General features: G+C 38.3%; 2 protein-coding genes across 4 annotated transcripts; one reads left to right on the top strand and one right to left on the bottom strand.

Annotated features, from left to right (window-relative positions):
* Nucleotides 1-294: 294 nt before the first annotated feature.
* On the bottom strand, nucleotides 295-15,721 carry eif2ak1 (eukaryotic translation initiation factor 2-alpha kinase 1). 2 transcript variants are annotated; one of them, XM_085465799.1, is made up of 15 exons: nucleotides 15,324-15,721; nucleotides 11,175-11,342; nucleotides 10,914-11,050; nucleotides 10,721-10,755; nucleotides 10,532-10,634; nucleotides 10,301-10,381; nucleotides 10,115-10,208; nucleotides 9,969-10,017; nucleotides 5,322-5,703; nucleotides 4,764-4,872; nucleotides 4,500-4,606; nucleotides 1,304-1,418; nucleotides 1,134-1,213; nucleotides 726-959; nucleotides 295-563 (listed from the first exon to the last, which is right to left on the bottom strand). In XM_085465799.1, the coding sequence occupies exons 1-15, from the start codon at nucleotides 15,490-15,492 to the stop codon at nucleotides 438-440; spliced, it is 1,989 nt and encodes a 662-aa protein (XP_085321925.1). In that variant the 5' UTR covers nucleotides 15,493-15,721; the 3' UTR covers nucleotides 295-437. The 2 variants fall into 2 exon arrangements, with proteins under 2 accessions (XP_085321925.1, XP_085321926.1); XM_085465800.1 differs by having other exon boundaries at nucleotides 10,532-10,631.
* Nucleotides 1,418-4,634, top strand: LOC146702801 (ankyrin repeat domain-containing protein 61-like). Of its 2 annotated transcripts, XM_085465805.1 has the most exons (6): nucleotides 1,418-2,423; nucleotides 2,614-2,708; nucleotides 2,883-3,054; nucleotides 3,229-3,429; nucleotides 3,768-4,052; nucleotides 4,167-4,634. In XM_085465805.1, the coding sequence occupies exons 1-6, from the start codon at nucleotides 2,241-2,243 to the stop codon at nucleotides 4,371-4,373; spliced, it is 1,143 nt and encodes a 380-aa protein (XP_085321931.1). In that variant the 5' UTR covers nucleotides 1,418-2,240; the 3' UTR covers nucleotides 4,374-4,634. The 2 variants fall into 2 exon arrangements, with proteins under 2 accessions (XP_085321931.1, XP_085321930.1); XM_085465804.1 differs by having other exon boundaries at nucleotides 3,768-4,634.
* Nucleotides 15,722-15,960: the final 239 nt, after the last annotated feature.

Here is a 15,960-nt window from a genome sequence, read left to right as displayed (position 1 = left end):
GCGCACCCCCTGTATCTCATTTTAAACAAATCTCAAACATATATGCAGGAAATATAGAAACCCCTCATCATGTAAATACAATAAGTGCCTATGTTTTCAGAAAAAAGAAAGAATGACAGGACTTATTGTGTCAAACAGTAAAGACTGCACCTTGAACTCTCAGGATAAACTATTCTGCTGCTCAGTTCTGCTTAAACATCGACTTGTCAAACTCATAATATAAATCATAGATTTTAAAGAAATACCTCAAATGATTTTAAGTGACACGGTGCTTTGCAGAAACTCTGCCGAATATATTAGAAATAATTTTTATTAAACTGCTCAATGAAGAAAAGTATTTGCAATCCAGATGCATGAGACACACTTAAATATTCAAACATACAAACACACTAATTTGCACTAAGCTAGCAACTTTTTTTTTTTTTTTCCTCAAAGGCTCAGGTGTTTTCCAGCTCGGAGAAATTAACTGTGAGTTGTGAAGTCTGGAGCTGAGTGATCCGTCTCCTCAGCTGCATGATCTCTTCTTCCTGCTCTTCAACCCTCCTCTGCAAACCGTGGATCACCTGAGGGTGAGGAATATTCTTAAAACTGGATTGGAATTATTATGAAAACAAAAACCTCAACAACTTCAAACAGTAAAACATAATCCACTCTTTACATGAGTAACTTTTATTTACTTTGTTTCCTTAAGTAAAGAAAGAAATAGTCTTTTAATTACACCATACCTTGTCTTTACTGCAGAAGAGTTCACTCTGTAGAAGCTGGCTGGCTGTGGGACGAACACTGGGTTCTTTATCTGTGAGATTCATGATGTATTTTGTCAGAACTGGCCATCTGTGGCAGAACGAGTCAGGGATTTTCCCTTCCCTCAGGTCCCCAAGTGTCCGGACCCGCTCCATTTCGGTACCAAAAGGCTGGAATAGCTCGAGAGCCAGCACTCCGATGCTGTACATGTCAGACTGAGTGAGCAGCAAATGAAGATTCATGTTCAGCACAGTTGTTAAAAGACAACAGAAAAAAATAATTAATTCTAATAAAATGTTACCATTTCTAATCATAAATTGCTAACACTTCAGAATGATTTTTACATGAAAAGAAAACATGAATTATTAATAAGTAAGGCAGTCCATTACCTTTGAATTATAATTGGAGCCCTTCAGTTGTTCTGGTGCAGCATACACAAATGTGCCAACACCTGAAGTATGGCTGCAATCTTGAAAACACCAGAAATGTCATTAAATAGCAAACGCTGCCATCTACTGGTGGTTCTGAAACATGCCATGTTATGTGGGTAAACTCTTACCGCTGTAAGGAGAAGTGTTGCTTTTGAGTCCATCCGCTATGATGTCCCTGCAGGCCAAACCAAAGTCCCCAATCCGAACATGACAATCATGGCCGTGAAGAAAAATGTTCCTTGGCTGTGGGGAGAAAAAAAAAAGGTTATAATTAAGTTCCATATGTCACTAAGGACACAGATTCTTTTATGTGAAATCTGCAATACAATAAAGACAAAAACTAAACATTCTTATGATTTGAGAGAATCTAACTTTACATAAAATGTGCAATATTTTTTCTTAAATTTTTTTCCACATAAAGGCTCTGATGGGAAAATACATTGAATAATTAATCCAGTCTGTCCCAGTGAACAAAAAGAATATATAAATAAGCAATTAAATGCAGTAGAAAGCATATTTTTAATAATGGGACTATTTATACTGTATTTTGTTTTTTCCATTACTTTTCAATTGTATTCATTTTTTTATTTACGTTATTTGTAGTGACTTCACCTACATTTTCTCCCCATTTATTTCCCTGAACTTACTGATTTATGAGATTGCTAGACAACTGCGGCACTTGCTCAGTCTAGCTAAAGATAACTTAAAATGGAAAAATAAAATGAGAAAGTAAAAATATGAAAATAAAATTGAAGGTAACCAAACATGGTCAATTGTTTTTCAATTTCATCCCCCCACAGTCATCAAGATTTAACTTTAAGTACAGGTAAATAAAAGGTAACTATGTGATGCAAACACAGTTAGTTGCAGGAACGGATGCAGCAAGCCCCCAAAATTGGCCCCGAGTGCAGCAACAAGTTATCAGTTCAGACAGGAAGGCTGCACATCAAAGTTAGAAAAACACCAACCACAGAAAACAGAAGTAGCTTTCGACTTCCCTTCCGTAAAGTATTGCTTCCTGATGTCTTTCTATGAAAAACATCAGTGAATTTGCAGCACTTGACCATGCTGGAGGAGCACAAGGAGTGTTTGGATAAGAGAGGTAGCATTAGCAAAATTCACAGCAATGAATATTACACAGCAGTCATGGAAGAGGACTTGCAACGCATTGAAGACTTGATTGAGAAACATGGGAGCAATTTCCTCATTGAGCCACAAGGCAAAGTATATAAAGAAGCCTTCTGCAAGGTAAATGCAACAATGCTACCATCTTATAAAATACTGCAAGGATCTTTTTATGCTTGCAAGCAAGTCTCACTTCACAGAAACAAAGAAAGAAAACAACTTTGATAGCAAATAAATGTCAACTGTTTATAGGCAAACAAGAAACTTAAATTTATGATTATTCCATTTCTTCTTCACTCGTTTTTCCCGGTAGGGCTTTGCTATTCTTCCCCTTCACCTGGCTGCCTCTTACAGAAAAATCCAAAGCATGCAGAGTCTTCTGTCTGCAGGAGCAGACACTGAATTGAGGTATGGATGTAAGCACTAAAACCTGACATCTAACTCAGGTAGAATCACCTAATACTTCCTGAAGCATTTGATCATCATACAATTATTTTATAGGGGGTTGAGAACAAGAAAAATAATGTACTTTCTGTTAAAAGTCTTCTGTTCTCCATGTCTTCACCTTTACCTCTGTCACAGAGATATGCTTGGTCGAACCCCGCTGCACTTGGTGATAATTGGTTGGCCAAGCATCCTGAATACGTCCCAAAAACCAGATTCCAAGTTCCAGACTAAAGTGATCGGTGTGTGTACAAAGGCAGAGGCCTGTTTAAGGCTCCTCTGTGACCATGGTGTAAACATCAATGCTAAGGTGAGTTTTCCATGTAGGCAAATAGATGTCTAGCTGCTTCTTACAATCTCCTAACTTTGATGTTCAACATGCAAAAGGGCTACCAACAACGTCAAAGTCAGCATACTGTAATAAGTCTGTGGAAGTAAATTCTGCTTTAAGATAAATACTGGTTAAATTGTGGTTCATCTGTAGGTGGAGAGAAAAGGCCACCAGACAGCTCTTCACATATCAGTACGCTACAGAGCACTATCTGCTGTCCAAATACTGGCGTGCTATGGTGCCGATGTTAATGCTGTGGATGGCAGTGGGATGGCACCTCTGCATATGGCTGCTGGGATACTGCATAAGAATATTATTGCCAGTCTGCTCAGGCATGGCGCAAATGTTAACATGGTTTGTATTGTTTGAGAATTTGATATTCAGTATTATGTTTGTTTGTTTGTTTTTTTAATCAACTGTGCTTTATGGATAATAAGACATAGGAAAAGTTAATTATAACTGTCAACACCAACTTATCATTAATTAAATATTTACTTACAATCTTAATTACATACTCACTCAATTATATATGCTGTGGTTATAAAAAGCCCCTTCCCATCCAAAAGCATGGATCAAGTTTGTAAAGATGCACAATGGCAGCATGTGATTCAGTTTTCCTTTAACCTTTCTGCTCTCAACACTGTTGAAATATCTTGTGTCCTTCAACAAGTCTGTATTATTCTTTTTAATAGGGAGTGCAGCACACTGGGAACACCCCTCTACACCTCGCTGCTGTGGCAATGGCTACAAAGACCACTAAAACCCCAGAAGACGCCATTAGCAGCATCACTGAGCTGCTCGAACAAGGCGCGGAGCCCAATGCAGTGAACAACGCTGGCATGACACCTTTACACGAGGCATGTAGCATGGGAAACGAGGAGCTCGTAGACCTGCTGCTGAGCTACGGAGCTAGCATGTATAAGCTAAGCGAAGCAGGGGAGAACTGTCTGTACCTTTTCCTGAACAACATGCCTAATGTGAGAAATGTTTCTCTGCTAGTGAAGCTCCTCAGCCTGACCTCACCGCTTATTGTCTACAACCAAAAAGGCCACCTGCCCTTAACCTTAACAAAACCATGTTTCTTTAAACAGAGAGACTACCTCATGAACCTAACTCGACAGCCAAGGAGACTTCAGGATATTTGTAAGAGTGACATTTATCTAACACACGTCAGAGGCAAGAAAGAAGAAACGAGGAAAATCCTTCCTGACAAGCTGTACAAATTTATCTTCAACCATTGGGAGAATGTACACAACATCTCCTTTGTGACAGACAGTGAACAGGAATATGTAAAATAATAATTTCATATTACTCCAACCTGACACCAGTTCAAACTCCACCTGACTTTAAACTTTTGCATCAAACCGCTGACTAACCTTAAAGTAACAGAGGTGTGGATGAAAGAAAGAAAAGAGAAATCATACCTTCAGGTCCCTGTGCATGATTCCATTGGAGTGAATGTACTCCACACCTTCAAGTATGTGTCTTAGCAGTCTGAGCGTGTGTTCAGTATCAATACAGGCATAAGGACCTGAAAACAGAAAATACATCTATTTATTCCCCTCCCCCAAAAAGATTTTCTATCTCAGAATACCCCTAAAAATATTATCTGCATATATTATAAGCAACATGAAGCTCTGGGCTGTAAGTAATCTGAAATAAACATGGATGTATAACTGAGAAATTACATCTTGAGATTTGTTCCTCTTTGGGCTTGGCGTTCCTCTCAGAGATCCAGTCTTTTAGGGAGCGCTCACATAGTTGCATCTGGATATAAAGCATCAGGTGGAAGTGCACCTGCAGATATGCCATAACAGAAAAGTTACATCCTCTGCTTTTCTTTTTTGCAATAAAGAAAAAGAAAAAACTCCTATTGCTCATTTCCACCTTCATGTCTATTATTTATTATAATTTATGGGCTTTACTAGCGTTGCTTTGCAAGCCTATATAAAATTATCTTAAACTAGGTATACCCTTTCAGTTTATTCTCTGATAGGAATGCACTGTTCGAGAGCAGTGTGCTGGAGATGATCATATTACTGATATTCAATCTCACTGACATCCGTGTGAAAACTGTGAAAAATTATAAAAATAAAATAATTATAAATATTATAATTTAGATCAGTCTGAAGCCTGAACTTATGACTTCTACATACACTTACCTCAGTATCTGAAATTAGTTTAATTAGCTTTTTTAAATCCAAGAAAGTTTGGGTTTTTTGTTGTTGTTTTTTTAAATCACCTACCTCTTTAGAAGGCCTCGTTGGACGCTTCTCAGTCCACTGATGACACTCCTTGTCAATGCAGGAGTTGTTGTTTAGTTCCATGCTACTCCTACTGGACTCCTCATCCAAAACTGCTGAAGCGTCCCAACCCATGGCAGGACACTTGGAGGCCTTAATGGGACCTTGCTGTCCCAGAAAAACGCAAGGGACATAGTTCTCTGGGATGCGACGCATCGTCTTGGGACACACCACCTGTCCCTCCTGGGTGGGAACTAAGGCTTTTATAGGCTGCGTGTCTCTCTGAGGTACTTTGGCACTTGAAGCAGTCTCTGCGGGTGTTTGACTGTGGCTCTGAAAAACTATAGAGGAACTGCTGGTGTTCTTCTCCCCACTTTCATCAAGGCTGTAAATGAAAGAGTCGAGACAGACTTAGTGCAAGTTCACAAACTAATTACTAGTGCTGCCTGTACATGCCTCGAGATATCTAGTCATTCACTAGCAGAGATGGGCAGTTACTGTAATCAGATTACTTTTTTCGAGTAACGAGTAAAGTAAGGGATTACTATTGCAAAAACGGTAATTAGATTACCGTTACTTTCCCGTAGGAACGCTGCGTTACTGCGTTACTACAACCGTGATTTTTTTTTGCGAGAATGTCTCATGACAGTGACGTAAGCGAGTGCGACATTCATGACAACAGCTGTGTGCAGATCAACAGTGGATCATATATCGAGTACTGGAGAGAGTATGAGCGTGCAGCATTTAAAGCGTGGAAGTACTGACCTTACTTTAAGTTTGATAAAAAGTGACAAAAACATTAGTGTCCGTTGTGCGTGGGAAGAAAACTTCTTTTTACAGCGAAAAAAAACCCTAAACTTCAAATCAAATCAAATCAAATCACTTTTATTGTCACATCACATGTGCAGGTACATTGGTACAGTACATGTGAGTGAGCTTCCAAGCAAGCTCCGAGTGCGCTACCACGTAATGGGAAATTCACAGAGAAACTGCCGTATCCTTCCACTGACCGCTGCGGCACACCTGCACCAGGGTAAACCTCCGCGTACCCCGCTCCTGCTTTACAGGTGAAAATAGAGCAAAAGGACCGCTAGTCTTTGATTTTATTTATTCTCTGCTGTGTTTTACTTGCATCTATTTGAAAGACTGAGTGTAAACACTTTTTATGTGCTGGAATGTGCAGAAAATAGGTTTAAATATTAAACAAATTTCTTCCAGTCAGAGAATGTTGCATATAATTACATTTTTGCTTGATGCATAAAGTTAAAAGATTAAAACTAATAAAACAAGTTTTAAAAAGGGACTTTTCCATTTGATTACATTTTGTATGATGGATTATGTAGAAAAAGTAGAATTGGGCTGAAAGATCTATCGCTTTATCACCTATTCAGGTTGTAAATCGTGTTTTTAAAAAGTAACTAAGTAATTAATTACTTTTGAAAATAAGTAGTCAGTAAAGTAACGGGATTACTTTTTTGGGGAAGTAATCAGTAATTAGTTACTGATTACTTTTTTCAAGTAACTTGACCAACACTGTTCACTAGTCACACAGACTTTATGCCAAGACCTGCAATAAATAGCCCACCTTTAATGGTATTTCTACACATAATCAAGAATAATGTTACTTGTGCTCTGAATTGAAGTCAGCAATTCATCCAAAGTGTTCCACTTCAAGGTAATTTTACAAAAGCAGGAGAAAATTATTAGTTTTGTCAAAATTTTCCCAAATGCTTTTAAACACAACAAGTCAGAAACCTAGTACATAAAGAAATCAACATAGGGTTTCTAGGATAAACATACATAATGTATGTGTTCCCAAGAAAACCATTTACAAAATCCAGATTTCTTTCAGAAAAAAAAGAAAAAGAAAACAACATTATCAGACTCCTGAAAAACTGACCTTTTTATTGAGCCATAGCACAAACCATTGCTGTGCAATGATGTAACTCTGTAATACTCAAAGCTTGTAAAATCAAGTTAAATCTAAGGGTTATCTTCTAATTTACACAGTTAAAACTTCAGCAAGAGTTTTAGCTGTCACATGAGAAAGCATTATGCCAAAGACAAATAAAATCAGTTTAGACTTGAGAAAAGAATTGTTGATGCTTACCAATAAGGAGATGGCTATACAAAATTATCACAGCATTTTGAAGCATCAAGAACTGGAGTGAAAAGCATCACCAAGAAATATAAGGAGAGTCACACAGTAAAGAACGAGCCTGGTAGAGGTAGAAAGTGAAAGATCTCAAAGACTGTGGAAAGAAAACTAGAGGGAGACGTGTCTAAAGACCCCAAAACAACTGCCAAGACACCAATGAATGACTTAGCCATGTCGGGAATGGTAGACTTCAAGAAGTAATCCAATAGGGCCTCCAATTCAAGGAGATTTCTGTACTATATAAAAATCTAAGAGAGAACACGGCAACATCAACTGAATACATAAAAAAGAAATGGGAGCAGGAAATAAAAACTGATATCTCAACTGAGGAATGGTTAGATATGTGTGAAACCCAGAACACAACGACTAACTCAAGATGCTGGAGAGAATTTGGGTGGAAACACCTTACTCGATTCTTTATTACACCAAAAATCAAAAGTAAAAAGACTCAAGACAGTTTGCCATGCTGGAGAAGATGTGGTAACATGGAAGCACACCATACGCACGTGTTTTGGGAGTGCCTGAAACTGCATAATTTTTGGAAGAACGTGACTCTTGTAATAGGCAATATCTTGGGCTATCAATTACCACACAATTTTAAAACTGTATATCTTGGGAATATTAGAGAGTATGTTCTGTACGACGACTTGTATTTGACAAAAATCCTATTGATAGCTGCAAAGAAAGCTATAACAAGAAACTGGTACAAACTGGATCCGCCTTCATCAAAAGACTGGTTAAATATTGTTGGAGAAATCTATGCAATGGAAAAAATGACTTACATTCTCAGATTAAAGGAAGATATTTTCGTTGCTAAGTGGGAGAAGTGGACATTATATGGCACCAAGGAAAATTAATGAACGAACAAAACATTTAAGGTCTATGACTCTGTATATCTATTGATGCATGCCCGTATAAAAGTACGTATATAAGCTGGAGTATGTATGCTGCGGAGTAAAGGCAGGCATGCATACGGTAGTTGATTAGAATTGGCACCCACACCTTTTGTTCGCTTTAGTTCTGTTTGTTTTGACTGTGTGCTTGCATGGTTATTTCTCCTGTAATGCAATACATGTCTATGTTTAAACTGTGACAAAACTATCAATAAAAATTACAGTGTCAAAAAAAAAAAGAAGAAGTAATCCAATAGAGCCATACACAGGAATGGACTATGAGGTTGCAGCCCAAGAAAAACTCAACTTCTGCATTAGAGACACCTACAAGTCAGACTGAAGTATGCTAAGGACAACCTCAGAGATGCTGATTATGTTTCAAGAAAGAAGGGAGAGGCACACATTATAAAGAACACAATCCCCACAGAGAGAGACACCATGGTGGGACAATTTCTCTGTTTAACAACACTTGTGAAATAATGAAAAAAAATGACATTTCCCCAGAGAGTTTAATAATGCCGTTCATAATTTGTATAGCCTATACTTGTAAAACATTTACATAGGCCACAAATGGAGTTATTTACTCGCACACAAAACAATGCTACTGAACTGCCTTAAATATCTGGTTTGTAATCCAGTCTTTTCTTCTGTTACCTATGCTACTATGTAACACATTGGCAAGATGCCTACTTGGTAGCTACTTTAAGCACCTGAGTCAACTAAATCCAGATGGCAACGTTCCAACAAGAGGAGGAAAGTGTGACAGTAATATGGTTAACATTAGGTTTGCTTCTCTCCCATATGCCTTTGTTCACACTACCGGTAACAAAATTTTAGTCAAGCAATATTCCCAATAAATCTGTTCTCATTTATACAGGTAGATTTTTCTGTTTCTGTTCACAGACAACATAAAAATGAAACAGTCAAACAAACTTGGCTCACTGAGACAAATTTAAACCAGAAGCCATATTCCAAATCATGTGCCAATTTGCTGCTCATAACTAAAACCCTTAATATAACAGTAATGTGGTCTGAAAAAATAACTATTAATATAATCAGCTAAAGATTACATAAGTGCTGTTTTTTTGTTTTGTTAGGTTTTTTAAAAATTGTATAAAAACTGCACAGAGAGGACATTAGAAGCAAGAGGAAACCTTTCTGCTTATTTTAAATTGTTGTCTTTTTAGTAACCACTGACGAAAAGTTACTTTTGGCTAGTCCCTAAAGGGTTACAATGGGTAGCTCAGCATCTAATTTAGCACACCCACCCATGGCATTTGTGTCTCCTCCTAGGATTAAAACCAGGAATCCTTTGTTGTTAGGAAAACGTTAAACCGTTATACTGTGGAAATATCGTGCCAACTGACCAGTCGGAACACATTAGGGATTCAGGAAGGGAGCAAACAAACAGCATTGCACACATAAGGTGAGAAGTAATGCTGTATCTGTGTACCATCTGAAGATTAACGCCTGCAAATCTATTCTAGCACACCCTCGAAACGAAAATTTGAGCCCATAAATGAGAATAATAGTAACACTGTAATTATCAACAACCTAATAAATCACAAAGCCAAAACGGATAATAATCACACTGCCTACCTGTCTTGTCGTCCAGCAGATTCTAGTGCAGGCAAGTTTGACTCAGGATCTGCAACAAAGACAGTTTACACACAAAGTCTCCATCAGCGGTCCCATCATGCATTTCTTCCAAGCAAACATGTGCAGGACAGAGTTGAAATACTCACATGCTGCAGGCTGGACATGTTCCATCCATGCGGTGTGATAGCCCACAACATTTACATGCTGCAAGCTGGACAACATTTTGACCTCCCTAAGGACCTACAGCAAGTAAAACAAGTTAAAGCGGGTACTTCATATCTCTGTATTTAAGTTACATAAGTGTTCTAATGAGCACAGCTCAGAAGGCTTACCTTCATACAGTCTTCCTTTGAAACTTTTTTGATGAGAATTTTCTTCATCGCATAATACTGTCCATCCAATTTGTTCATAACCTATCAACGATAACACAATGATTTAACTCAAATCCAGTTTTAGAACAGAATAGACCTTTCTTGTCATTGTACATGTACAATGAAATTGTGAGGAAAAATGAAAAGTTTAGAAGAGTTTCTTAAAGAATGTCACAAAAATTATATATATACCTTAAATACGTTTCCATATGATCCTTTCCCAAGTCTACAGATTTCTTCGAACTCACTGAGATACCGTGATGTCTGCGCTTGAAACAGTCCCTCCTTAGGTCTGCTTAAGGCACAAACAGGCTTCCTTAAAAATGTACTGAAATATGCTTTTGAACACATGCATCAGAAAAAAATCCAAATACAATTTACCTTAGAGAAGGATTGTGTGCGTTTGTTCCGAGGCCCTGCAAACCAAGACGAGGATAATCACAATGATCACTCTTTGACACAGCAGGCGGCAAAGAAGGTTTATCAAAGTACAGAATTTGCTCAAAAATGTTGATTAGAACTAACATACTGACTCCAAGCACGCAGTGTAGGTGCTGGCAACAGATCCACTTACCTGAGGGTAGAGTGAGGAGCTGGCAGCATTAAGCAGCTCGGTGAAGGCCCGGTTATGCTGGAGTCTGACGGTGCTGAATTCATCACTTATTGCCAGAGGTGAAAGGAGATTCATGGCAGCTAAACGCTGACCTATGACTGTGAGAGGAGCAATAAAATACTTAAACCTATGTGACACATGAACCAAATGCTAAACATGAACTGTATTTGGATTTCTCTTCTAACTAAATGTCAGTTCTTAGTATAGGATCTCGATGGCTACCTTTAAACAGCATGCGTGAGCGAGCTGGATTGCTCTCGTAAACAAAGCACAGGTGCTCGAGCAAAGACCCGAGGAGAAGGTGGTTGGGGATGGCTGAGGCAAACTCTTGGATTGACGGATAATGCCTACCAGCCATCAACACCTCACGGTTATCGTCTGTGTCTGAAGCTAAACATAGGACAAAAAGAAAGAAAAACACTGAAAATGAGATCAAATAAGCACTTGTGAAAGCAGCTGACTGTTCTGTAAAGTTCACAGAGTAGATTTCTGACACAGCTGTCTTACCTTCTTCAATAACTTTTGCTATAATTTCTACAATGTTTCTTTCTCCTATATCCATTCTTCTGTGTGAAAACCCTTTCGGTGCAATATTAAGGCCTCAGAGCTACACTAATGATTCAACTTCAAGAAAAAATTTGCTCATCTTGTTTATGCATAAGGGGGTGTGCACAACAGTAATGCTTATCTGCCTTATCCAGTGGACACAGGCCCCCCTCCACCTATCGCACAAAATGACTGAGCTTAGGAGAAGATGTGCATGTAGGGGTCTTTGCATGGTCTCCGTCGTCACTCTCATTTTATAATATTGCAGAATTCGTACACAGGGAGGGCCTGACGTGTGAAGCAAACATTAACCAGGTGTATTTTAAATCCTGTTTATGTAAAGGAGGAAGGTCAGGCTAGACCTGCCTCTTTGTGACTCACTTTATTTGAAGGCTCTATGGAGTAAATTCACATGTAAAGACTATTATTTCTCTCTGTGACACTAAGAACTAAAGGGATAGGCCATGCATAAATAGGTATGGTTGCTTTAATTCAGTCAGGCATTTCAGCCGCACATACCTCAAAACCCAAAACATAAATGAGACCTCAAACACACAAATATATACGAGTGTATTTCAAAGGGTTTGGAGCCTTTCTGGTGGGGGGACAAGCACCCCTAATTTTCATCACCAAATTCTCTAAATAGCATCACAAACCTTAGCCGATGTAGGCTAGAGCGCTAAAGATTATTAGCTGTCCATAAGTCTACTGCCATATCGCTTTATGCCAGCCAAGGAGCCAGTGTAGTTTATTTTATTCCCATTCTGCTTGAATTGGGCTTCATTATTTGTTTACAGCACAACAGCACTCCAGAGCAAGCCAGAAGGATGTTAGCTATCAACGGGCAGTGGAAGCCTATATTCAATTAGAATACTATCATAAAACGATGTAAATCCTGCTTTTATTGTTGTTGTTGTACATTTTGTTTCACTGTCACATTTACATTTTGGTGACAGCACAAAGCCTGAGGGAGGAGGATAGAGAGGGTGAGAAGGAGAGAGTGCAGGATGAAGACAGCAAAAGTAGAGGAAGCTTACATGCAATCAAAATCAGCAAAAGTTATAAAGCTACGGTAGCTTCTTCTTTTGGCCACATTCACTGAAGTTTATTTCAAATCCTAAATCTAATACAATCACTGAGGTAAATGGTAGCATTTAACAGAATTCATTTCACTCTAAACATGCCTTAAACAGGACAGCTGCCACTATACTTAAGTATAAGTGGATCTGGCTGGGTACCAGCTATCCACAATAAAGGGAGTGTTTGTATTATTTTTTAATGTCTGTACTAATTCATGCTACTTTGATTGCTTCAAGTAAAAGGAAACTCAAACAATGGATACTACAATACGTCATCCAACTAATGAGATTGCTTTTTAAGTTAACATTTTAATGCATACCCAGCTCAAATGGGTTTTGCAAAGGTGAAAAGATTGAATATGCTTGCAAGCACCATATTCAATTAATACTTATTGGAGGGTACTGTGCACGATATCATGACTGGAGGCTGAGGCTGAAGACCAGGGGCGGAGCGTGGGGGTGGCTTACTGGGCTTAAGCCCGGGTTGTTTTGTCAGAAGCCCGGGTTGTTTTGTCAGAAGCCCGGGGTCTTTTGGAGTGTAATTTTTTCATAGTTAGATGCCTGGCTGACAACTGTATAAAACAAAAAGTACACACAATATTCGAAGCACATAGTGCACACTGTGGGAATTTACGACTGTGCGTGAATCCCCCCTGATATTGGTATGATCCGAGCTCAGGCACTAAGTGACTGAGCGAGGGGGCGGGGCAGCTGCTGCCTGTGTGCGCTGTTGGAGAAACGGAGCCAGGCATACTAAGGAGAGCTTAAGTTTGACCAGTTACCAAAGAAAATCATTCATACCGTACAAATAATGTAAATATGACGGTGCATCACGAAAGATTGATATCAAACTGATCACTTGACCAATATTACGTTACTCGCTCTTCAAGTGAATCAACAAATGGCGAAATGAAAAGCCGAACAAATGCTATTTTTTTAGAGTCTTAGCTTACGTGTGTTTATTTCATATTTTCAGTTCTTACCCTCCCCGACTAAATCGGTTTCAGTTATGTACTGAAATATAAGAATGGACATTAGAGGCTTCTTTCAAAGAAAAAACTCAGGTAAATGTTATTTTATATATTATGCTTTGTATGTTGTTCAGTATATTTCTATGCAAAACAAGAGGGATTTCAGTACACAGCAGGATATTCACATTTGTAACCAGATATTTACATACACTTTAGGGAGAAAACCTAAAACATTTTTACTGTACAACATCAATTTAGAGTAAACTTTTGTTTTAGATAAATATTGAAATATCTTTTGAATTAGTTAAATGTCAGAATAAAGAGAGACAGAGCTGTCTATTTTTTATCACTTTGATCAAATTTAGGAGTACATATACACTAAGTTTATTGTTAATTAATAAGAAAACTCCAGACGATTCCATTCTGAGCTGAAGAAGCTTCTGATAGGTTAGTAGAGTCCATGTGAGTAAACTGGTGGCACAGCTGTGGATGCATATAAGGCAAAACACAGAGCCTGTTTTTTTGAAATGGGAAAATCAAGAGATGTCAACCAAAACACCAGGAAAAGAACTGTGGAGCTCCATAAGTGTGGCTCAGTTTGAATACAATTTGGTGCCATTTGCAATTAAGAAATACAGATAGTTTCTCTCTTTACTCTTAAAGTTAACAAATATGTTTTTTATATTTATCAATCTAAAAAAATAAACATTTAGTCCGATTTGATGTTACAATTAAAAAGTGTTTGTGTTTTGATCTGAACAGTACATAAATATGTGGTTTCAACTGTATATTTGATGATTGTCAGCACAAAGGGGGAGAGAGAGGAACAGAGAGGGAGATGGAGAATGAGGACAGAACAGAGATGAACAAGAGCAGGTGAGACACACATGTTAGTCAAATGGTCATTTGTCAAAAGTATCACCGTATCATAGGTCCTCATGTATCTCGTACCTAGTGTTTCTTTTTAGGTTTGCTATTTTTCAAATTCTATATTTATTAAGTTATGCAGGCTTGTTCGCACAACAAGGATAAATAATTATATAAACTTTTCTCAATCTAAATATTGTACTTTGGTAGAATTAAAAAAATAAGTGTAGTGCAGGTCTATGATGATTTTTAGTGCTACTATCATCTAGTTCTGATTCTGGTTCTGTCTTGGTTAAGTCCTCAGTAGTCCTGATTTTGAACTGTTGTAGTCCTGTTTTAATTCAGGATCAGTTCTGCCTGGTTGAATTGGGGTTTAGTCCCTGTGTCTTGATACAGCCCCGACTTTGTTCTGCCTTGCTGCTTAATTAAAAAACTAGTTTAAGATGTCCTGCACATGTGATATATATTTTTCCCTATATGAAGTCATTCTTTTTTGAACAAAACTCAAAACAGAGCCTATTAATCTTTCAGTCATTTCTAACCCCACCCCCCCAAAAAAAAAAAAAAAAAAAAATACCACATGCATACTACCCTTTAGGGCTAAGCCCCGGGTGTTTCAAATGTCTGGCTCCGCCTCTGCTGAAGACTAAAGCTGATCCTTAAAATTGTTCATGCAGTTAAAATAAACGGTCTCTCAGAGGATGGCTTGTCACACGGACTCTTAACTTCTTAGCTACGCCCCTGCTATATTACATAAGTAAAAATGCAGGTGTGGACTTTCGACAACTCCAAAACTCACATTTCACTCAATCAATGTGGACAACCGTCACGGACGTTTGGTTGACACCGGTGTAAACAAAACCTTTGAGTTTAGCAGTTGTAAAACACAGCAACGAAAATCTGCTTACTGTCAAACTGGACTTCGTCGTCCTCTTCAGTCGCCAAGTTTAGCAGGCTAACGATACTGTCTGCCTCCTGCCTCCAGCTGGGTTTACGGTTATGCCGAAGCAAAAGGCCGCTGCTGCCAGAACATTCCTCCGACTGCACGAGTCCGTTGTCGGACGGTGAGCTGTACATTTTAGTACGGGAAATAACGATGACATGGCAAAATAAAACGCTTAATTCACCACGCTGCCCGACAAAAAATAAAAATAAAAAAGCTGCCCCATGTCTGCAATAAGATGAGTCAAACTCTACGTTAAATCCCAGTTTGTGAAAATGTACAACGGCAGAAAAGTCCGAAAAGCTGTATGAAAAATGCCATAAGGTTCACCATGTCAATGGACAGCCATGTTTTGCGTTCCCCAGCCTTACAGGGACCGTCTGACAATAAGCGTATTAAGCCAAAAGGTTAACTTATTTATTCTATTTAATCTATGTTTTTGTAAAATAAAAAAATAAAATAAAATAAAAACTTAAAGTAAAATTAACATAAGCGCATTTGAAAAATATGAAACTAAAAAGTCAAGACACTGAGGTGGTCCCTGTAGTTAAAAAGTCGTCTTTTCGTTTTTAAAAACTGGATAATTGCACATTCGCCCTGAC

This window comes from Copadichromis virginalis, linkage group LG8 (genome assembly GCF_057382275.1).
Source record: "Copadichromis virginalis isolate Kocher_CV1m ecotype Utaka linkage group LG8, C_Virginalis_male_GT1.1, whole genome shotgun sequence".
NCBI classification, from domain to species: Eukaryota; Metazoa; Chordata; class Actinopteri; order Cichliformes; family Cichlidae; genus Copadichromis; species Copadichromis virginalis.
This window is presented reverse-complemented; position numbering and strand designations above follow the sequence as displayed.